The 23055-nt window shown below is 37.3% G+C and overlaps 1 protein-coding gene across 1 annotated transcript in view; it reads right to left on the bottom strand.

The window, feature by feature from the left end:
* ANO4 (anoctamin 4) overlaps positions 1 to 23055 on the bottom strand; it is a 120515-nt gene that overhangs the window by 7265 nt on the left and 90195 nt on the right. Inside the window, exons 16-25 of the mRNA XM_066319366.1 lie at positions 22392 to 22532; positions 20185 to 20349; positions 16583 to 16619; positions 14067 to 14178; positions 12901 to 12958; positions 9854 to 9951; positions 7311 to 7453; positions 6139 to 6291; positions 4737 to 4884; positions 2216 to 2335 (exon numbers count right to left, since the gene is read on the bottom strand). Of these exons, the coding sequence (XP_066175463.1) occupies positions 2216 to 2335; positions 4737 to 4884; positions 6139 to 6291; positions 7311 to 7453; positions 9854 to 9951; positions 12901 to 12958; positions 14067 to 14178; positions 16583 to 16619; positions 20185 to 20349; positions 22392 to 22532 (1175 nt within the window). The remainder of the gene's footprint in view (positions 1 to 2215; positions 2336 to 4736; positions 4885 to 6138; positions 6292 to 7310; positions 7454 to 9853; positions 9952 to 12900; positions 12959 to 14066; positions 14179 to 16582; positions 16620 to 20184; positions 20350 to 22391; positions 22533 to 23055) is intronic.

Below are 23055 nucleotides of genomic sequence, written 5' to 3'. Positions count from 1 at the left end.
CCATTTTTATTAGCAGTTTGTTAATTCTAAAATAGCACTGTGGAAACCTTATTTAGAAATAGTGTAAAAATTGTTTGCTTCTTAATCTCTTTCCTAGATGGGAGAGAAAACCCACTGAAAAAAATACTGAAAATACCATAGTAAATAATACAGCTTCACTAAGTAAATAAGTAGTAAATAAGTAGTAAATAATACAGGATCACTAAGTTAGTTTTAAGAAATTAATGAAAATGCATATGAATGAAAGAAATAAGCAGCTCTTTAATCTCTAGGATAATCTGAATTTCTCCATGAAGCTTCATCTTCTTAGATTACAGAGGGTGCTATACAAACTGAAATAAACTGTCTTTACATCATCAGCATCAAATCTCTCGAAATTGCAGTATTTCTAGAATAAGTTCTTAAAACTGAGATGATTTTTCCTTGTGCAAGTAGCATTCTGACTTCATAGTTTAGGATGTTTTACAATATCCTAAGCATCCCGGAAACAGAAATCCCTGGACCAAGTCCCAGTAGAGTATATCTCACTAGGAATCCATTGTTACACATGAAAAAATGGGGAGACCTTTTATAAACAACCAGAATAACACAGCACCTTCTGTGTTCCAGGCTATGAGAAGTTAACTGGAATTTTTTTTCAGACAAATTGCCTTCCTGGAAAAATGCCTACACTATTATTACACAGTAGAACATAATATTTCCTTACCTCCCTATCAATATCTGCCTTGAAGTACAATTAAAATGACTGATGTTTTAGCAGAATGCAGTTGGGTAAGAAGCTGATAAACTCAGCTAAAGAAAGATGTTAATTTTCTTTCCAGGGTAGATATACATAAAAATTCACTGTCTCCCAAAGAAACAGATATATCTTTTGGAGATTTATCACACCAATTTTAATAGTGGTCTGTTTAGGGGATACTGAGGAGACTTTTTATTTATTTATTTATTTATTTATTTATTTAGGTTTTGGTGGGTTTTTTTGGTGGGATTTCCATAATCAGATTTAAGAAGCAGCAACTTCACGCTAGAAGTTGGGGAGGAAAGGAATTAAAGAGGGGGAGGAGAATGGTCAGATTAAAAAAACAAAAATTTAAATAATGCTATAGCAAACAATGTGGAATGGAATATTCTCACTGTGGTTCTGCTCCACAGGTGAATTCAGCACTGGAATACTCTTCCTGCCAAATAAATTGCAACAGTCTTAAATATCAGTTAGGTAAATGAAAGTGTCAGTGCCACCCCTCTACTCATTTATTATGCCATACCACTCAAAATTCTTTCAATTCATAAAAACATCACAATATTGAAAGTATCACAGACGTTTGTAGTATCACAGAGTATCTTTTGTTCTTTTGGCACTTATAAAGGGTATTTTAGTTCTTCACAGTGAAAAATACTGTGACTAAGCGTATCTGCTAAAGGACTTCCAGGTCTCATGCTTGTAATGTAACCTTGCAGCTAAAAAATGGTAGCTGTTTATGTTGGGTGTTTTTGGTTGGGACACCATTTAGGACCTTTGTGTAGATCCTTGAGGTTTTTTGCCATTAAAATCACTCCGGTGCAAATCTGCCAGTACAGACTTTTCTCAGACTGCAATTTCTCCAATCTGTTGTTGAGGACAAAGGCATGCAGATAATTAACTGCTCATCTTCTTTTGATTCAAACCACAAGTACATGATTATTGCTAATAAATACACCAGTAAGCAACAACATAAACTGATTAACAATTCAACAATTCAGAAATGCTGGATTTGAGGTTTCATAAAGATAGCTTATGACAGAGCTTGTTTATGTCTGTCAGGCCTGCGAAATACCTCAGTGTGGTTGCTCCTGTGCAACCCTGACTTCCCTGTGCACATCCTGTGATATAATCTCTTCACACCTGGATCCCACTGGCACCTAAGTAATTAGGCACCTTTACCAGTCCTTTGATACTGTATTTATCCATGATGATTGTGTCTGAGTCAAGCTATGACACCATAAAAATCCTGCATTAGGAACACCCTCCAGATACCAACTTTTCGGCTTCTCTTTTATCTGAGGAAGGAATCATGCAGGTAACAGCCAAGTAGTACCAAGAAGAGCATGACTCTGAACAGTACAGTTAAAACTTTCCATTGTTAACTTCTACAAGTTAGCTTCAACTCCAGATTTATTATGATGCCTCTCCATTTCAATGTCCTAAAGCAGAGAAGTATGTTGACCAGAAACTTACCTGCAATATTTTAATGGTGAACCAGAGAATTCACTTCCATTTGATGTTGGCTCTGAACGATTTTCAAAGTCAGACACCAGAAATACTGATAAACTGGCATTAACATAGCCAACCATACACCTAGAGGGGACAAAATGCTGTCAGCAGGACACAGCAAAGTTTTTCCATTAACTGTTGTACCCAGGAGGATGTTCTTTGGGTTTTGTAAAATCCAAAATACAATTCTGATGCTTATTAATATCTGAAATGGGTGTTGAAGCAATACAAAAGAAATGCTAAAGTAGGTCAGATGAACAATAAAAGTGAAGCAATGGTATATTTCTATGGGAGAAGGAATGGTGAAGATTGGGACTGGTTACTTTTGTAGTGTCACCTAAATGGTGACACAATAGGGGCAGAAAAAATAATGAGGAGTGTTAGGAAGATAATAAAAATATTCCCACTGTTACACTCATAGTACTAGCACAGAGGGAAACTAAATCAGATGGAAAGATAATACACTTAAAATGGCATTTTAGAAAATGTCTAGGTAATCAGAGAAACTCCATTCTAGAAGATCTCAGGGTGACTGAGCACCGTGAGAGCCAGGCAAAATTTAGAGAGCACTGAGTAGGAGAAGTTATGTCTCCTGTTGAAGGGCTGTGAGTGTCAATAGAAGGCTCAAGTTTGGTGTTAGTAAAGCTGAGGAGATCTGGCCAAAATGTGTTGTGCTGTTCATGCTGCACTGCCCAAACACAGGTAAGTGTAGGCACACTACTCAGCTTGGTGCAGAGTAAAATGCACAATAAGGGCTAGGGGATTTTGATTTTTCTAAATAAGGATTTTACAGTCTTTGAGAAATTATATTCAAACACCATCTGGCTTTGTCTCCATACTGATTAGATTTGGAACTTAATTCCAGTATTTTTCTAGTATCATTGTGTGTCATATGGATCTAATACCTACAGATGTTTTTTGAAAGAGTACCTCTCTCTTTTAAGCTATTCAGTAACAGATGGTCTTCACACCTCGAGAAAACTAACTATTCCTGTGGATTTTTGAATACCTTCCTGCTTTTGTAACAGTACTTACTAATTATTCAGAATGCTGACATAAATAGTTTTAATACAGGTTAGCTCCTTCAAAGTATTACTACCTGATGGTTTCATCTAGAAATTTGCTCAAAAAAGCAACAAAAGTGTGAAAACATTTTACTAGAGGTTTGTGAAAACAGGATGAGCCAAACTGTGAGTCAAATTACTTCCCATATGCAGAATTAGTTTCAAAGCCACTGAGTCGTATTTGAGTCTTAAGAGAAATATTTCTAAAGGTGTTGTTTTTTCATGCACAGTGGTCCTGAGAAAATCCTTCCTTATGGTTTCCTTAGCAATGAGAGTGCTTACAGTGCAACAATATCCTGTAGATCTTTATAATGGCAAGAGCAGAAGCACATGCTCAGGAACAACTTGCACCAGACCACTTTACCCCTGAAGGGATTTCAACTCTTCATGGAAGTAAACAGAACATCTTCCCTAACCCCAGCTAAAATGCCCGACTCCTTGCAGGACAGCAAGTTTCACATCTCCTAATCGGGAGTTGCCACACCAGATGCCCTTCTTCTGTCAATGTGATTAAATGTATTGACAGTCAAAAGATGTCAAAAAGCAGCAACAGATGAACTCACTTTCTGCAGCAGGGAGTAAAAGAATCAGTCTGCCATATGTCCAATAGCAGAATCCAAGCTCTCTGTCACTGTCTGCTGTTTAGCCTGGATCCCTTTGAACAGCAGGTTTCCTTGCTAATGGCACTGCTAGAGCATTTGCAAACTCTGTTTCTGTTTGGCTGGATCCAGTGACCTTCCTGGAGCCCAACAGCTGAGATTTCACGAGTGGCAATGCAGCAGCTACCTCATACTTGCTGGTAGTGTGAACATGCTAATATTATCTCAGTGTTTAGCAACATTGAAAGAAAATCCACTTAGGCAGCATGGATTCAGATCGCAAATGTCTCCTGGAAGATTTAATCTAAGAACTCTAGTTCTAGAAGAAAAACAAATTACTTTTCTCTGTAAGTATATCTTGATGTATTAGTTGGAAATTGCTTCCTCTCACTAGACACTAGTTTTTTGAGTAATACATGCTGAATATTACATCAGGAAAACCCCCTACTACACACATTTAAAATGCTCAACAAATTCTTTACTAAATAGAATTAGCATTGCTTCAGAAAAAAAAAGAGGATTATATCCATGTACTACCAGCTGGGAAGTACAGCTTGGGCAGCATCCTGTCACACACACTTAATCTCTGAAATAGCTCTGCCATGTTTGCCTTGAATTCATGTCATGTATCACAGTCACTCAGCAACTCATTCTGTAAATATGCAGAGCATCAGTACCTATGGCTGGTATCTGTTACCTAAACACAAACAATATATTTGGTTTAATGGAATCAGAACATACACAGACAGTAATACTGCATCTATTCAAGTAGTAAGTTATTTTCGTGCACATCTGTTTCCCCCCATCCCCAAAAAGCCTTACTTTTGTCCTGCTTCTCCTTGGCCAGCACAAGGTCCATATTTGTAAGCATAAACAAGACGAGGGATGAAATCTGATGTCACTGCTATAACAAATGCGTTTGTGATAACAGAAAGGATTCCAATGCCTTCCAGGATCCCGTACCAGATGCCTGTTCAACAAGGACAGTATGTTTGCTCCAGGAAAAAGCAAGAACCAAAGTGCCTGAAATACTGCATGATCTGAAGTAGTTTTCCCTGCTGCACAAGGTGTTTTTATGTAGTTTTTATCCAAGAGTTGCTGAGTAAAGATAAATTTTCTTACTGAACAGTGAGACCTCATCACTGTGAATCACACCAAAGGAAGGTTAGACATACTCATTGATTTTATGAGGCATCAAACTGCCTCTGAAAACTTTGCTGAATGCAACTTATTTTGAGAAATTACATCTGAATCAACATGAAAAAAAATATATTTTTCCATGCTTCTGCTAATTACATTATATAACTGGTTTTTTTTAGAAATTATGTCTGCAGTATATGCCATGTACTGTTTGTTGTCCAGGCTTGTGCCAAAACTCACAGATTCACATGCTTTGCATTCAAAGCTTTAATCAGACACAGACTTTAGGCATATAGTAGAATGTTCTAAGAGCACAAAGCTTGAGCTTCTGCAATTTCTTGGTGTGGGCTACAGATTTTGGTAATGCAGTTGGTTAGTGAGGTTTCCTATTTACCCCTCTGAAAACACCAGGGATTCAGCATTGGGCAGAACGACTTTGTTTAAAGTTCTTCCTAAAAGTGTTCTGCTTTTGCATACTGCAACGACAGAAAAGATATGTAGTCAAAATAAGTTCAGAGATCCTTTGCAATAGTGTGTGGCTGGATTACATCAGAGTTATGTGGACCCTGTGTTTAGCAATGCAGGTGTGACTCACTGAGAACAAGCTGTCTGCTGGGATCCAGACCCACGCTGTCTGACCCACCAGGGACCTGGTGGGCACAGTCCCTGAGTCACAGGGGAGCTTGGTTTTGGCCAGGTAAAACATACAGGTCCCTTACAGGATGATAGCCACTTTAACTTGACTTTCATGCTTCATCTGATCTGTCTGGTTATTATATTCAAATTGAGCAGCAGCATGTGTTTGCACAGAGTGTCTGCAACAACAAAGCACCTGCAGAGAACTGATCACTTTATACCTTGGCTGTTAATTCCCCAGAAAATCATTTAAAGACATTTTCCAATATAGACTATTAATTGTATAAGTAGATTGGCATCAGATACCTGAAGTTTTTTTGAACAACCAAGGCATGTAATATTAATTTGGAACATGACAGAAAATAACTTAATTTGCTCTTACTTGAAGTGGTCAAAGTTTTGACAAATAACACATATATATATAACAAACACCATACAAAGAGCTCACCTATATCTTTGGCTCTTGAAGCTAAAGGTCTTCTCCACTGAGTAACAAATTTGTAAGCATCAAGCCGAATTTCTATAATATTGTTTAGTAAGGCCAGAAGTGGTGCCAGTGGAAAAGCTGCCACAAAAATGGTTGTGAACCCAAACTGAAGAACTGGGGAAAAAACCCAGAAATATCACAGTATAATTGTTAGGATCTAATCCCAAAGTCTAAAATACCAAACAGTGTATGCAAATAAGCAGTATGTACAAAGTTTACAGACACTTCTTATTACGTCAGACTATGTAATAGTCTAGTGGCATTTGTACAGCAAGTCCTTGCCAAAAGTTATAAGAAAGAATGAAAAGAGCAAATGCAAATCTGACCCTGGAATGGACAGCACCATCTAAATTTTGTAATTTGGGGGAAGTTCAGAGGCGGACAAACTGTGCTTTCAGAAAGGGACATATTTACCCCAGCGTCAACGAGGATCTCTCAATACTTGCAAAGATCAGGGATGAATACATTTCTTTCAATAGTTTACATGAGAAGATGCTTGAAATTCTGTTTAAGTTTCCAGAGTCAGGTTTTCAGATTATCAGATTTTCCATTAATTTTAAAAGAATTGTGTGAGGGAGAAAAAACCCCCAAAACAATCATGTGCAGTTCAGGCACATAGGGCAAAACTTCAGGTTTTTTTAGTATATTTTTTGAGCAGTTATTCTCCTCTCTCCACAGGATAGAGAAAGTGCCTCTTGGCAGTAAGTTAGTAAATATGTAAGTAAGCTTGTAAATATGAGGCAGTAAATGAGGGGAGGATTTTAAACATAAACAAGCATGCAGGTCTGTACCATTTACTTCAAAGTGAAAGCACAAGGCAACTTTCTTTAGAAAACAATAGCAAAGTTCTTCAGAAATATATGCAGATAAAACCTGGGCTCTGGTTTGGAAAAACAAACCAGAATGGGAAGTATTTAATAGATGGGAGGTTAGCAAACCATCAGCAGTGTGCTTAACTATATTGGTTTGGTTCTTAAAAACTCACTCCCATTCCTCACCTGACCTGTGAGAATGAAAACCTTTTGCAGTCTGCTTCATATAGTGATAATTAAAAGAATTCACCAGCCGACATCAACAAAAAAAGCAACAACATTAAAATCTAGTGAAAGAGAGAATGAAGGTTAGAGCCATACTCATTTCTAGGTATTCATCAAAGAGTCCATAAGCATTCATAGGCTGCAGATTATAGTCCTTTTCCCACTGTGGGAAGCTTGTTTTTCCCTGTGTGCCATACTCTTGCCGTAGTTTTCTCCTGGTCCACCAATTTTGAATTAGCCTACATTTTAAATTAAATTAAAGAAACAAAGTAAGGAATATTAATGACGATTTATCAAAAAATTGGAAGCAGTTTGGTGGGCACAACATATCTTGCAAAATTAATTTCCCAATGTACAGGAAAGTAGAGCATTAGTAATACATGTGGCTGATGACACAGCACAATAAGTATGACAACAGATACAGCTGATGAGCTGTAATCCCAGCCTAGATTTGCTAAAATGATAAAAGGATTTTGACATGTTTTCATTATTTATTTACTTCTTCTTATCTGCACAGAATGGCCAATCACTTTGGGGACTATTTATATGGCAGAATGCAATGCTGTGTAGAGATAGCTGAGCTCAGTAAATAAGAGTGCTAATGCTGATTGATTCTTTCCTCTGTATGTGACCTGGCAGCTCTGCATGGCTCTACAGTGTGCAGGGTAACAGTCTCTGGGCAGTCCTGGAAGGGAAAAGGCAAGCCTGAATTGTGTCTGCAGCCAAAAGTTCAGAGGAGAAAGAAGCAGAAAGAAATGTCTGAACTACAGACAGTACATGGTGGCTGAGAGATGGATGGCTGACATATGAGCTACCTCCATCTCAAGAAATGGGGGACCTGTACTGGATATCAGGGGGAATATGCTGTTCCCAAAGAAACACACTGCAAAAGGCAGTGAGCCAAAAGTGAAATGAATTCTCACATCTGAAATAAGCACCTTTTCTGGGAGTTGCATTGGTTTGGCCAACAAAGGACACTGGTTAAGAGTCAGTATGTAGAGCAAAAAAACCCAAACCACAATGACAGAGTTTCTCTCTAAAATTGTGGTCGGCCACTTTGTCTCAGTATGAAAAAGCATTATAGATCACCCAAATAATTCAATCCTTTTCCTGACAATGCTTCGCTTCTTGCGCTCACAAGGGCCTGGTCTGGTCTGTGAATGGTGCAAAGTGATGGAAAATAGTCATTGGATTTGGATAAGGGTTTGGACAGCTGCTTGTTTTCTTGAATCTTAGAGATTATTTTTCCATTTACATAGTTTCTAAGAAAGGTTACAACTTTTCCTATTTTCCTTAAAGAAGTGTATGTGCAATTGAGTGCAGTTGAACTGAATTGCAGGGTTGCCTCCAAGTCCTCTGGCCATTCACATTGTGTTGGCTGCCATCAAACTCTTAGCAGAAAGACGTTTTTCACACAAAAAGGAAATGCACCTGCTTGCAGCATTTCAAGGCTAGAAGGTGGACCGAAGGGCCTGGAGAGCAAACATATCTCTCTTCAGAATAAGCTGAAGCATTTCACAGTGTTGTGACTGTGTCTTTTGTCTTGTAATTTGCCTTGTGACTCTGAAGATTCACTTCACCTGAAGCAGTTTATTCCTATTAAATCACTTACTCTTAAACAGTCTCCTCCTATCTCTATCAATCACCTTCTTTTTTTTCTCTTCTGTGCTTTTGTTAATTTCAAAATCTGTATTAATAGAAAGCAGAGAGTTCTAATGAAAACTGACTAAAGAGGTAGGGAATGGAAAGAGAAAGATCAGTACTGCTCCTCCTATTCCCTCCTGCCCATTCCAACTAATCCCTGCAGCCCTAAATACTGCAAAATACTGGCAAGGAGTGCTAGGCCCAGCAAAGATGGAGAAATAGCAAATCCCTCTGAACCTTCCAAGGGCAAACTTTCTGACAATGTCTTAGATATTCATATCCTCTCTTAGATATTCATGCTTGCTAATTTCCCTTGATGACCATCCACACTGTCTCTAGCATCAACCACATGGATCATATTAAACTTCTGTTAATCATATTAAACATGCTCATATTAATGTTTAATCATATTACACATTAAATACTAATCAATAAGGAATGAACCAATATGAAATGAATAATTGCAAACCTTTTAGCTAGGGCACAGCTTCATGTTACCTTGAAGATCACAAGGGAACTTGTCTCCATACCAGTCAGTACATTTTTCTATCTTTCAGACTGCATGTGCCAGTAGTGCATTTTTTCCAGCTCATACCTGCTCTTTCAGGCATCTTTTATCACCCAAAAAGAAATCGAATTTAGAACTTACTAGTATAGCTAAGAAATTATACATATAATGTTTTTCATGTAAGCAACACAGTGGTCACACAATTGTTTTTAAGGAGTTTTAGAACACAGAATACAATTTAACAAAATCAAGTACTTCTCCTGTATTACTTAGTTGTTAATATTTATATTACACTTCCACTTTTGTGTCCAATGTGGGAAAAAAAAACCCCAGACATCATCTATATATCTGGAGTTCTGTATCCTGGGTGAGGGGAGGGATTTTCTGTTGTAATGACTACTGCATCTTGATTTATTAACTAACAATAAAGAAAGCATAAACTTAGTATTCTGTGACCTACAGAATCAAAGGTGTTATATTTACTTACGGATATCCCAATTCCATGAAATTATTCCATGTCTGCTTTAACACCATTATAATACCCATTTGCATACAGAGATCAATAAGGCATCCACTAGGGTGGCACTACAGAAAGAAGAAAGAAAGAAAGAAAGAAAGAAAGAAAGGAAAGAAAGAAAGAAAGAAAGAAAGAAAGAAAGAAAGAAAGAAAGAAAGAAAGAAAGAAAGAAAGAAAGAAAGAAAGAAAGAAAGAAAGAAAGAAAGAAAAGAAAGAAAGAAAGAAAGAAAGAAAGAAAGAAAGAAAGAAAGAAAGAAAAAGAAAGAAAGAAGAAAAGAAAGAAAGAAGAAAAAGAAAGAAAGAAAAAGAAAGAAAGAAAAAGAAAGAAAGAAAGTTAAATAGGAATTATACTGAGTTTTAAAGCATTTCTTGAAGGCTATAAATGATACTGGATCATTTACTAAATAGAAATTAAATGCATTCTCCTTATATTTTAAAGAAGTGTAAACTCATGGGAACAGATTACACTATATCATACAGTCATTTTAAGCTTATCACCTAGTTCTCTTCAGAGGTTAGAGTCAGCTGAAACTAGTGCAGTTTTCACATTAGTGCTTCTAATGTGCTGTGCAACTGTGGGCAGGGCAGAGGCAAAGGCCACCAACTATTGAAATCTCCATTGACTTCAATAGATTTTGGGGAAGGTGAATGTGCATCAAATCAGAGTGAAGAGAAAATTCCTCCTGGCTGCATGTAAATTAAACAGCTTATGCCTAGGGGATATACCTAGAACTAGTGATTGAGTACTGTTTAACATCTATGACTGAGCAAACCATGCAAAGCTATTCTCTTCTTGAAGAACTAAAAATCTCTAACTGCTGAGCAGCAATTCTTAGTGCTTCTTGCTGAGTGCTTGCTTGCTTTAGCAGTGGCTCCAGACCTTGAAGCTGTGGTTCTGCTTTTGGGAGAGGTGTTCAGGTAGTATGAATTTAGGTAAATTTTACCTAGTATTGGAAAAACCAGAAAGGTATCAAAAGCTTTTTACCCTCTAACAGCACTTTGTGCTATTGGCTTTGCAGATCCTAACAGTGTAGTTCTAGCTATACTTTAAAATCCTGGGTAATACAGATAATCCAAACAAATCACTGTCACAGAACTGGAATTATTTCTCTTTAACTTTTATGAAGAAAAGTTAGTTACTACCTGGAATAAAATGAGACATTCATTTCTTATATATACAGCATTATCCGGCTCTCAGAACTTGGATCACTGCTGAGGTTTCTGTTGACCTAATTTAGCATCTCTTTAGATTAATAGGGTGACAAAGTTGTATTTGGGTTTTTTTTTTCTGTTGTGGGTTTTTTGGTTTGGTTTGGGTTTTTTTTTACTTCTCTGTCATTATCACTAAATCATCATCCTGTTTTTTAGGAATTGGTCACATGAGTGAATATAGCCTCATAGAGGCAGGTGCAGGGTTAATGAAGAAGCAGCAATGTCACAATCATGACATCAATAATATATAAACTGTGGTCTAAGCATGTCCATGGACACTGGACTAGTGTTACTAAATGTCTTAGACTTGGCTAAATTCAACAGGTGAAGAGAGTGGTATCTGAACATGGTATTCTAAAGCAGGTTAGTTCTAATAAGACCTAGCACAGATACAGACAATGAAGTCAAGACTTTTTTATTAGATTTTTTTTATTAGACTTTTTTTCTCTGAGAAAAGGTAAACATGGGCTACTAAGAGTAACTTTCACCAGCAACTGACCCAACCTGTAACACCTTATTGTTGCACTTTCCTCTCAAACCTGGTTCTCTTTTCCTTTCACCTCTGCTCCTACAGAGAGATGAAGTTCTTTCCCTGTTCTCTGATCCCTCTGTGAAATGAATCAGCCTGCTGAATCATCAGAAGACTAATTCAGCCAGAAAAAGGAAGTTTATTGCTGATACAAGGTACTGAATAGGCTCTCCCTCACAGGACTGGACAAGTGAGAGCCAATGCAGAGGAAGAGGAAGGAGCAAACCTCGGGGGGAGGACTCAAAGGGAGAGCAGAACTGTTTTCCTTTGACCACAGCAAGTTTTTAGGTCAGCTCAGCCCCAGGCAGATTTTGGAGGGCTGTTAAGCAAAATTCTGGGTGCCCATTTATCAAGTATTCTTTCCTTGAATGAACAGAATTCTCTACAAAATTAAGATGGTTTTATTCAAATTCAAATCCTTTTTGTTTGTTTGCCTTTCTAATATTTGAAAGGCCTTTATTAACCAAAATATTTATGTGTCCAGAAGTGTTTGAAAATTCAAGTTGGCAGGCATTTTCCACTTCACCATTTGTCATTTATCTACAAAGTTTTTTTAATTATTTATCTGTGAAGCAGGAAAGAAACCATGGAATTTCAGTGTGCACATAGCAACCCTGGAAAGTAAATGACTGGTCCAGAAACTGCTGCTGTTCACCTCCTATAACTGTCAAATGGGCTTTCTATTCTGAATGTATTTATTAAAAAAAAGGGGGGGATTGGTCCTTGAGTAACTTGCAAAACCAAACTCTCATTGCTTTTCATATTAATTTAATTTTAAAGTCATGGGAAATTATGCCAGTAGCTTGTTTGGGAAGTTTGTTTAGTTGTTTTGGTCAAATTTCACATACATTTTATATGTCTGGATTTTTAATTTATTACGTTATTATTTTAGCTCTCTGGTCTGCAAGGCTAGAAAAGCTGAAAAGAAAGAATTCTTTTGGAAGCAAAAAGTTGTCAGATTTGTATTTGACTTTGATTCATTCCAAGGATAAAATATTTCCAATGTAAATATGTGAGTAATCTTTAAACCATCTGACACCACTGTTTGAATGTGATGCAAACACTAGAACTGCTAGAATTGAAAAGGGAATATATATTATATATCAATATCTAGATGCTTTTGTAGCAGATGGTAGTGTCAATAGTGTGGAGTCAGCAACTGAAAACTCAGTAACACAATCAAAAATGCCTAGGCAGATTTATGTGTCTTCCTCTGCTTGCATTCATGGCATCTGTGGGCAGCAGATAAATCAGTGTGCAGTTATCAAACACTCACCTCTTCCAGCCTCCACCGGTTTATCAGCCTTAAGTAGGCACCAGGGTGTCCTGTAAATCTTTAACACAGGAATATATATCAACTATGTTGTGTAAGCAGTCTGTTCACAGTAATAAAAGAAAACTCACACTCTAATCTGGTATTATCTTAATGTGACTGGTGTAACTATACAAGATGTTATGCTGTAAAAAGTTTTATGGGTATTCCTGGAATAATCCCCATGAAGGACTAGAGATATTTTTACTTTCAGTTTTATTTCAATACCAATACTCTGCTGTTGAATATTCAACATATGCAGAGCAGAGGGAAAATCTGACTGAAACCACTCATGACAGTTTGGAAAATGCTTTTCAACTGCCAGTCCATTTCCTTACACCATAAAATGCTCTGTGATTCCCACCTTCCTGTGAAAATTTTAGTTCTCAATAAAAAACATAATTTTGTAACTATTGTCCCATGTTTTCCCCATTATTCCTGTATGCAAATAATCCATACTGATGCATTCTTCTATTCAAAACTCCTCTACTAAAAAGATTGGATTTTTAGGAGATTGACTGAAAGAGATATACAAATAATATCTATTTAGATAGATACACAGATACACACAAATACATGTATATAAAGTATACAATAAACATATATATATAATAAATATATATGTGGAAACACCCCCCCCCAAATGATAGCTCATAACTCACTCTTAACAGTTCAGATCATGTAATCGGAGCAGGCCCCTTTCAACTGAACTCTCCTAGTCTCCTATCCTATCCTATCCTATCCTATCCTATCCTATCCTATCCTATCCTATCCTATCCTATCCTATCCTACCCTATCCTACGCTATCCTAATTTATCTGTACAAATAACACACATAAAGACAGAGTGACATGACCTGCAATTACAGTACTGTGAGATGCATCTGTTTCCAATAGTGAACTTATTAAATTAATATTGAGACTATGAGATGATAAGAAATGAAAACTGCATCTCTTTCTGGGCTTTTGAAAGGAGTATAAAGCTGCAATCTGTTCTACTTTGCTAGCATGGAATTTGAATTTTGACATGTGTGACAATATGGTCAATTTTGTTTCATTACAAACAATTTTATTTCTTCTCTCTGCTTCATTTTGCACATATGAGTGTGCAGTGTGCAGACATCAATCCTACCTTCCAAGGAAGAATGCTATATAAAAGGTAGAGCTGTTCAGATTGACAAACTGAAAAAGAAACATTTTCAGAGTGAAGCTGTTCTCCCACTCCGATTCGGTGCGAGGCTGCTCTGTGAAGAAAATGATCAGAGTTTCAGAGGCTTATTCAGATTATCAATTTCCCTTGGCACAAAGGTTGCACATACTTGTAAGAGCTGGCAATGTATTTCTAAGTTAGCCTGCTGTTTTCAAAATATAACCTGGCAGAAGAAATTGTATCCAGAAGCAGCACTCAGCAAATGAGCTTGTAGAGACTTAGAAATTTATTTGGGCATCTGTATGTGTATGTTCCCATAAGATTGTAAGAAAGTGGCTGAGGTAATGCGTTTATTAAGCATCCCACCTGTATTTAAGTGGTCTTTACAGGCTTGGGCTCTTCTCTTGTTTCCCTTTCTATATCCTACCATAATGACATTGCCACTCTGTCAAAACTATTTAAGTGCCTTTTTCTTAGAAATGCCACATTGAACTAAAGAAAATCCTCCTGGTAATTCTGTTTCATGGATTTGTCCATATGTATCAGTGGAGTGCCACTGCATGATTCCCCTTCCTTGTCCCAGAGAACAGAAAATCTAGAAAAAATATTTTTCAGTGGGCTGAGGCAAACAGGAAAGGAGAAGACATACTCATACCTTTGGCTATTGTTCCCTTATTCTCCATCTCAAGAAATATCAAGACAGAAGTTAAGAAAACAATGTCAATGTCAACACACCAGTACCATATTCTGGAACTACTTTCCAGCTGGCAGGAGCTTGTTGTTAGCTGACCATTGCTATGAACAGGAGTAATCAGAAAAGTGGAGCTACTAATAGTGATTCTAAGTATCATAATGACAGTACTCATATACTGCTTCCAAAGCAGCCTCTAGTAAAGTACTGTAAGTACAGAAAAAGCAGTAAATTTTATTCACTTAGAGATGCTTTTTCATTAGATGCCAGTCTGCAGGAAGGACAAGTTTGACTATAACAAGGCTGCTACAGCTGAAGCTTTGCTCACTTGCCCATCAGAGACAATGGCGATGCTCTGGAGGAGCACAGATAATGCATTCTGAAGAAGATCATGTAAAAGCTGAAGAAGGGCATCCTCAATGTCCTCAATGTAGTTTTGCTGCCAGTTTTACTTTGAGCTTATTACACTGATAAAGATAATTCAGATCAAATTAGTTTCTTAGGCCGCCAGAGTAAAAATCACAAAACTGTCTGAACAGGATCAAAAAAATCTGACCCGCTGAATTTTCATACAAGTGCATTCTGCAAAAAGCAGACCTACCTTGATGACAACCTAACAGAAAATAATCAAGCTTCAAGGTCTCTAGAATATATCTTACTTTCCCCAGGCTGTCAGCACGTGGCTTGTACAATTCACAAACTTGAAAGTCATATTTCTTAACTGTAGCTAGCAGATATTTTCTTCATAGATACAGGATAGCAAAAATATTTTTAAACTACAGCATACAAATGAGGACTCTCCGATAACTAAGGAATAAAAGAATAAAATTCTATTGTACACAGATATGTTTTGAACACATTACCAGTGACTTCTGGGATGCAGAAAAGCCCTGAGAGTAGCTAAACGCAGTTGTTTCCTTTGAGCATTAAAACATTGAAATCTGTCCATCTGTTACAAAATAATTTATTGAACATCATCAGTGCACACAGGTTTCCAGGAACTCAAAATCATCTCCTCAAACCACTTGTATACCTGCAATAATTTAGTTTGCTTAATAGGTCTTCAGCCATAGTATCATTTCAGGCCTCTTGACACTAAGGAGCCCTAGCCAATTGCCATTAACTACTGCAATCTTCCAAATATATCAGGATTTCCGCAGATCCTGTCTGAGCCATGGATATATGAATGATAGCCTATTGCTCTCCCACTGACAGTGGATGCTCTCCTTAGAAAACAGGTTATCTTGCTCTAGCATAAAGACTGCCTTTGTGAGTGAGCCGAAAGGATTACTGAAATTTAGAACATTATATGGTTCAGGTGTAGGTAGGGTTGATGATTCACCTAGTCATTTTCGCTCCTTACTGACCTTAGAGGCAAATGTTTGATAGGCAATCAGCACCTTAGTTTCAAGCTATGAATTTGTTCTCCAGAAGTTTTTTCCCCTTTTTCCATGTTTACAAATCTGGAGGTTGTGAGCGCTAAGTCTGCCTGAAAACTCATGACTTTTCCTCCAAGGTAAAAATTTTACCTTTATTTTAGTAAACAATTTGTTTACATTCTTAGATGGCAGAGGGTTGAAGCAAGAACAAAGATGGATGATTGTTGCCACCACTGGTTGAATGGCACAGTAGTTTAGTTTATATACTTTCTTATTAGAAATTTAAGAAAAACATTAATTCCTATAGATTGCAAATTAGTTAGGATTTTTCATATTTATGCAGACATTTTGAATTTTATCATGGTATATGGTTATACACCGAATAAATCAGTACAATATTATTCAATTTTATATTTAATATTACTTACCTAAATTTGTCAGGAAAAGAGCAACCTTTTCGTACAGCTGTAACAAAGAAGAAACAGCCTCTTAGTTACATGGCTGTCTCAAAAACATAGAACTGCTTTCTAGGGAGAATATGTTAAATCTGACATGCAGATGATTCTGTGATGTTCTGATAATGAAAATAAAACTACATAATAATACAGTAATGATATAATCAAATAAGGAAAAGTAAAGATTTTATATCTAATGCTCATCCATAATATATGGAGAAGAAATGCTGTCAATGTCCTTATTTTACATACAAATTGAAAAAGGGTGAGAGAACTTTTCCAAAAAGAAAAGCAGAAACAATGGCACAACTGAGATTTTTGTTTTAGTCACTTATGGGACATTCACCTCAAAAGAAAAAAAATCACCCTAGAAGAGCATGCGATGGTATGTTGGACATGTTGGGGTTTTGGGGCTTTTTGGTTTTGTTTGGCACTTCGGTGCTGAAAGGAAAGATACAGGGGGTCAGGGTTATTTCAGAGAAAATCTTTTGTAATCCCCACCACCAGACACATTTCTTACTCTGAGCCAGTGTCATTTTGCTAAATCCTGAGTGGTACTTTCCACACTTTCAGGTACCATGCTTTCAAACTCTCCAGGAGACTCCAAACTTCATAAAGATTACAAAACTAACTTGGAGGGTTTCTGCAATCAGTATTTGCAAGGGAGTTTTGAACCTATTAACTACATGACCAACACCATCAGTATTAGAGTAAATTAATACAGGGATTTCCATTTGCTTTAAATGAGTCTGGAGCCTGTTCCTACAAATTGCTAAATGTCCTTAACTCTCACTGATGCCTACAGGAATAAAAAGCCTCTTACATTTCAGGCTCAAGTATTTACTTTCTCATACAGAGCATATCAGCAATGTTTCTTTTTATTTGCAGTTATCCTTAGAATCTCTTGCTTAAATTGAGTTAGGTATTGTTTACATATCAGACTGCCTGCTTAAGAACTGAAGTCATCCTGAAATCTCTCATCCATGTTAACAATCACTTCATGCTTAGAATAGCTTTCCGCTGCCTTTGGAGTAAATGGTTTTGTTTCAAGTAATGAAAAAGGTAGATTTTTCTGGGTTTAAAAGCATCTCTTAAGGGCAACTGCAAACATGCTAAATGCCTGGATCATTTATATCCTGATCCCAGCAGGGAGTGTGTTTTGTTATACAAATGGTAACTGCTCTACGGAAGGGTTTATCAAAACTTCAGTTGCTATTCCATTTGGAACAGTAAGACTGTGTTAGAGATTCTGTTAACAATGTCTGAATCTATTTATCTGTTACTGTAGTTTATCATTACTACCCTCAAGGGACGCTGTTTGGGATCATATTCTGTTCTCTGTTTGTATTGTCCATGGGCAATATTACTGGAATTAACAGTTTTTCATAGCCTAGGTAAAGCTAGTGATTGTTTTCAGGTCAGGCTGCAAGATTATCTGGGAGACATTATGCTTGAGGATCATTTTGTTTTGTTGTGATGGATGTGTCATAGGTACTTAGTGCTCAGAAAATCTGGTCTGGAATTATGGTCTAGGTCTTTCCCCTGATTCTCTGAGAGGCTATCAACTTGTATCAGAATCACTGCTGCCTTTCAAGGCTTCTAACAGTGAATTCTCTACTGCTATGCACATCTTGGTCCTTTCTGGTTTTATTACTGTATCTTTTCTTGCTCTTCTGACACTTTTCTTGAGTCACAGTTCATGCAGGGTTCAAGTACCTGAACTGCTTCTGGAGATTTTTCTTCTCCCAAAAGAAGTCTCACCATTGCCCTTCAGTAAACTACATTAATCCATAATAGGAAACGAGGGATTATGTTCCTAAAACCTTCCTTTGAAAAACTCCTGCAGTTTCATATTTTGTGGATCTTCTTCTTTCATGAGCTATATCCAGATCTAAGGTTGTGGTGTTTATCGAATGGAGTATGAGGCTTAAGAAATCCATCTTTGCAGTTCTCTACTTATTTGATTATTTTAGAAAATAAAACAAAATTTCTCAAAAGGCACCTTCAAGCAATCTTCCATTATTTAAAAGAAAAATCTCTGAGCTGTAAAACTCTTTGAGAATGAAAAAAATTCAAGTGTGCAGTGTTTCTTTGTTGCTGCTTCACTGCATATACAATGACTTACACTGAGAGCTTGAAAATGGATGTTGTACTGGCATAGGTATATATAGTTTTTGGTTTTTTTTTTTTTTTCTTTTATACTTATCGTGCTCTAGGTGGAGTTAAGAAATGCCCCAAAAGCAGGAGAAAAAACCCAATAAAATAAAAATAACATAAAGAAGAGAGCCCTCAGTACAATGTCAGACAGAAAACCAGTTTCTTCCTTTCTGCCCTTTCTCAGCCTATGGTCCCACCTAACGGAAAACATAGGAAAAACAACAGTTCTAGATAAACTGTCTTAGTCACTAATCCAGTCTTGTCTATGCCAAAGGAAGAAACAAAGTCCAGCAGCAAAGACTTTTGGAATTTCCTGCTATATAAAAAAGGACCTGTCAAAAATATTTTTTAGATTATGGAGATGCTTGGATATTGCATAGAAAAGAAAGAAGTCTCCAAGCCAGCCTTGGAAATGAGCAGATCTCAAACAACATCTCATCTTCTCCCTAGGAAGTAAGTTAGAGTATCTCCTGAAGTGAAGCCTAACAAGCTGTTTGCAGGAGATGCTTGCTATAGAGTAGATAGAGATACTCTACCCTGGCTCCAGTACCTGGCTGATTCTCAGGTTGAACCCTCCTTCCCTTTAAAAGGCATTCTTATGTCAGTTGACAAGATCTGGTAGTGAAAGGCCGTACACCTCTTGCAAAAGCAACAAAGAGCAGACACATTGCTACCAGAGCAATATCAGCATCTCAGTAAAAGGAGGAAATCAATTCCTCCTTTCTTACTGGGACTTTTTTCCAGTCTTACAGGGACTTTTGCCATATAGAAATTTCATTTTTTGTCTTTGTCCCAAGTCTGGTTCCAAACCAACTCTCAACAATATCAGCCATCAGCCAGCCCCACTGCAATGCACCCAGACCATGTCTCTGGTGCACATTGGCAAAGGCTATGGGCCACTCCAGAACAAATCATGTCAGCTCAAGCCTTGTGAACTTTCAGCTCAAGAGAGTTCTGCTTATGGGCGTTGTGTCTGTATATGCATATCCTCACTGGAAAACTACCATGAAAACTGAGATTGGAATTACTGAAAAAATTGTAAATAAGAACTTAGCTTTGTCACTATATTTAAAAAATAACATCAAAACACAATTAAAAAGAAGAATATTAATGAAGTGGACTGAAAACTGCAAACACAGAAAAGGGAAAGAAGTGGCAGAGGATAAATCAGAGGTATGATCATGTCTCCTTAGAATATTTTTAAAATATTAAAACATACTTCACATAATATTTTGGGTTTGGAATTGCACTTTATATAAATAGTGAATGATGTCTGTAAACAATAATTCCATGTCTGGCTTAGCAAGACACTCCACTCCTGCTGGAAAAGGAAGTGAAAGCATTTCGTTGTCTGCTGACTGAGATATCTACTGCTCTGGTGGCTTAGGTATAACTTTGGATATGTTAATTTTACTCACCACATTCAGTAGCATGATGATGCAAAAGTTGATGCACACGGCAGTCCCTGTAGTTGCAACCTGAGAGTTATTCCTAATTAAAGCCCACTTAAAGGCAGCAAAAGTGCTGACAGTCACAACACGGTAAATAACGATGCCAAAAACAGCAGCAATCACCACACAGATCTAAAGGAAGAAAAAAATCAGAGAGAAGAACCTGAAAAGTAGAACAGAACAGAAGTTCTTCCAGTAGAACAGAAGTTACCTTCTCCCTGAAACTCTGAAAAATTAAATTAAATTAAACACTTTAAAAGTGTATTCATTTTGATTCCAGAGAAAGGTTTCAACATGATTGTTTTTTTTTCTTGTTAAGTTCTTTTTATTTCTCATGCTGAAAAATATGGTTGAAATAATACTAAAATAATTTTTAGTTTTAAACATTTTCTTGAAAATGTTCCTCTTCCTTAGCATTAATGTGAGAAGCGGTATTGCCAGCTCTGGGAGTTAGAAATTTTCCTTATCTGCACATGATGTCCAAAGGTACAGCTAGTCTCAAACTGATGTTGCAGCTTGATGGTATCATACTTGGGATGGACTTTGTGCTTTGATGGACTTCACCAAATGTCTCCATTTGTAAGCACTGCCTCAAAAACAGCCCTGCCAAGCTAGCCTAGCTAATTGTTTCTTCCTACAGTTCTGGGAAGTTTCTATCTAGAGAAGGTAACCAGTTCAACTGCCCTTGTGATTTCTTCTCTGATGAAACTTTTAGCAAATATGACAGAATGAGGAAGCCACAGCTGAGCCAGGCTGCTTAGTCACTTAGTGTTTCTTATGCAACAGTTGAGTTGTATTATTTACTACACTGTGACAGTCTATGCTGAGAAATTTTGAGAACTGCTCTAACTTAAAGTTTGGTAAGTGTATATCTCCTCATATAGGTGTAATTAAAAAAATATTATCTAAATGGTCAAAAAAGTGGAGTTTTTCTAACTTGCTGGAAGCCCATGCTATGCCAACAATAAAAATAACTTCAGTGAAAATAACAGCCTGTTTCAAGGGCTGTTATGAGGACAATAATTTGTGGTGCATGCAATTTAGAGCAAGGCTACTCTTTCTGGCACTTTCAGTAAGATCTATCACTAGTCTAAGAAGATTAATGACTGAGTTTGCATAGAGTAAAATACTGCCACCATTCAAGAAAAAAAAAAGGGGGGGGGGGGCGGGAATACACAAAATATTGGAGTTGTAGGATCAATTCTGAGCAGAGACCACAGTCCTTACTATGTGACCTCAAAGGCTGAGTCAGAGTGTGCAACCACTTGATGTACCAGAGCACAGCTCATCTCAATAATGAACTTGACCTAGATTGTTTTGAACAATTTTGAACCCATCAATTTCATACTGTCCTCTGCCCTGTTCCTGAGTTAGCTCACCTACCTGGCTCTCCATAGCTCCTGAGGCTGTACACATCTATAATTTTCTTGTCTCCTGGAAAAGCCTTAGTAAATTCCGTGGCAGTCTGTTGATTCCAGACCAGCACTGCGTTTTCAAGACTAGCACTACCACGCCTGTTGTCATGTGAATAACAGCCCACAACTGCTTCACTGAAATTAGAGGATGGGGGCGTTTCTGCAGAAATGTGTAAAGCTCTCTGTTAGGAGAGATTTTGCTGCTCCTTTAAGTTTTGCACTTTGCAAAGGGGATAAATGCATCATTTTAATCAAGAAACATTGGTTTCTGCCTTTCAAATGCACTAGGAATATGAACTCTTGTTCCTCATCTCCTCAATACACTGAGAAACTAGGTTGTATTAACATCATTAAGCACTCTAAGCATCTTATTTAGGTTCTCTGTGAAATTTATGGAGAACAACTACTTCTCCTATGGCAACTTTCCCCATCACTCTCCACCGTTTACACAGGGAACGCTACCAGTGAGCTAATTCGGTCAACTGAAGTTGGTGCCTGAGTGTGACAGTGTCACTATTCCAGCATGTGTCACTGCATACAGTGTCACAGGTGTAGCCTTGAAGGAAGGGGTTAGCTATCTGTGAGACTCAGTGAAGAGTCAACCAGTGTAGGACTTGACAAAAATGCAAGTGATTTTCTATGTAGGTTTTCAACATTCATAGAGCTTATTTCACTTTCAAGTAGTGATATCCAGTATTATCTCTGAGATAATGACATTTTGTTCTTTTTCAACTGTTAAATAAATAAAAGTTCTCAAACCATAAAAAATATTCCAGATGCAGAAACGATGAGTCTGCTGCATTTATCTGCAAATGCTTGATAAGGCTCTGGCTTCCCGGATATGGGGTTCATTCGTTCTTTCTTGGAGTACTTGGCTTCAAACTGTGGACGTATTTCCTCCTAAAGAGCAGACAGATAACGTTCACATACAGCATAGCTAGGACAAACTCTGTAGGAAACTTCAGATCTTTTATCAGGCCACTGTTCTGGGGAATTATGTCTTTGAATTCAGCAGCTGGCACAGCTGCTATAAAAGCTGAGCTGGGAAATCAGGTCTCCTTCAGGAGAACTAGAATAAATCACTGTACCCATAAAAGTAGGTACTGAAAGTATTTAACAAAATCCCCAATTAGCTATTTCTCTAAATAATGCTCTGTCAAAACTCTGTGGCTGCAAGACAAATCGTTTTAAGTTTGATACCACAGAATCTTTCAGTTTGACATTATCCTATTAATACTGGAAATTTACAACTAAGCAAAAAAGACCCCAACAGCCAAACCTCCTTTTTCCAAACCTAGTTGCTGTTTGTTAGGCATTAGGTTATGTTTCCATTATCAGCAAAAGCTTCTCATGATTTCAAGAAGGATACACGCCATCTAACACTTCTCAATTGCTTCTTAACAACTTGGACAATATTATTAGC

This window comes from Sylvia atricapilla, chromosome 5, assembly GCF_009819655.1.
Source record: "Sylvia atricapilla isolate bSylAtr1 chromosome 5, bSylAtr1.pri, whole genome shotgun sequence".
Lineage (NCBI taxonomy): Eukaryota > Metazoa > Chordata > Aves > Passeriformes > Sylviidae > Sylvia > Sylvia atricapilla.
This window is presented reverse-complemented; position numbering and strand designations above follow the sequence as displayed.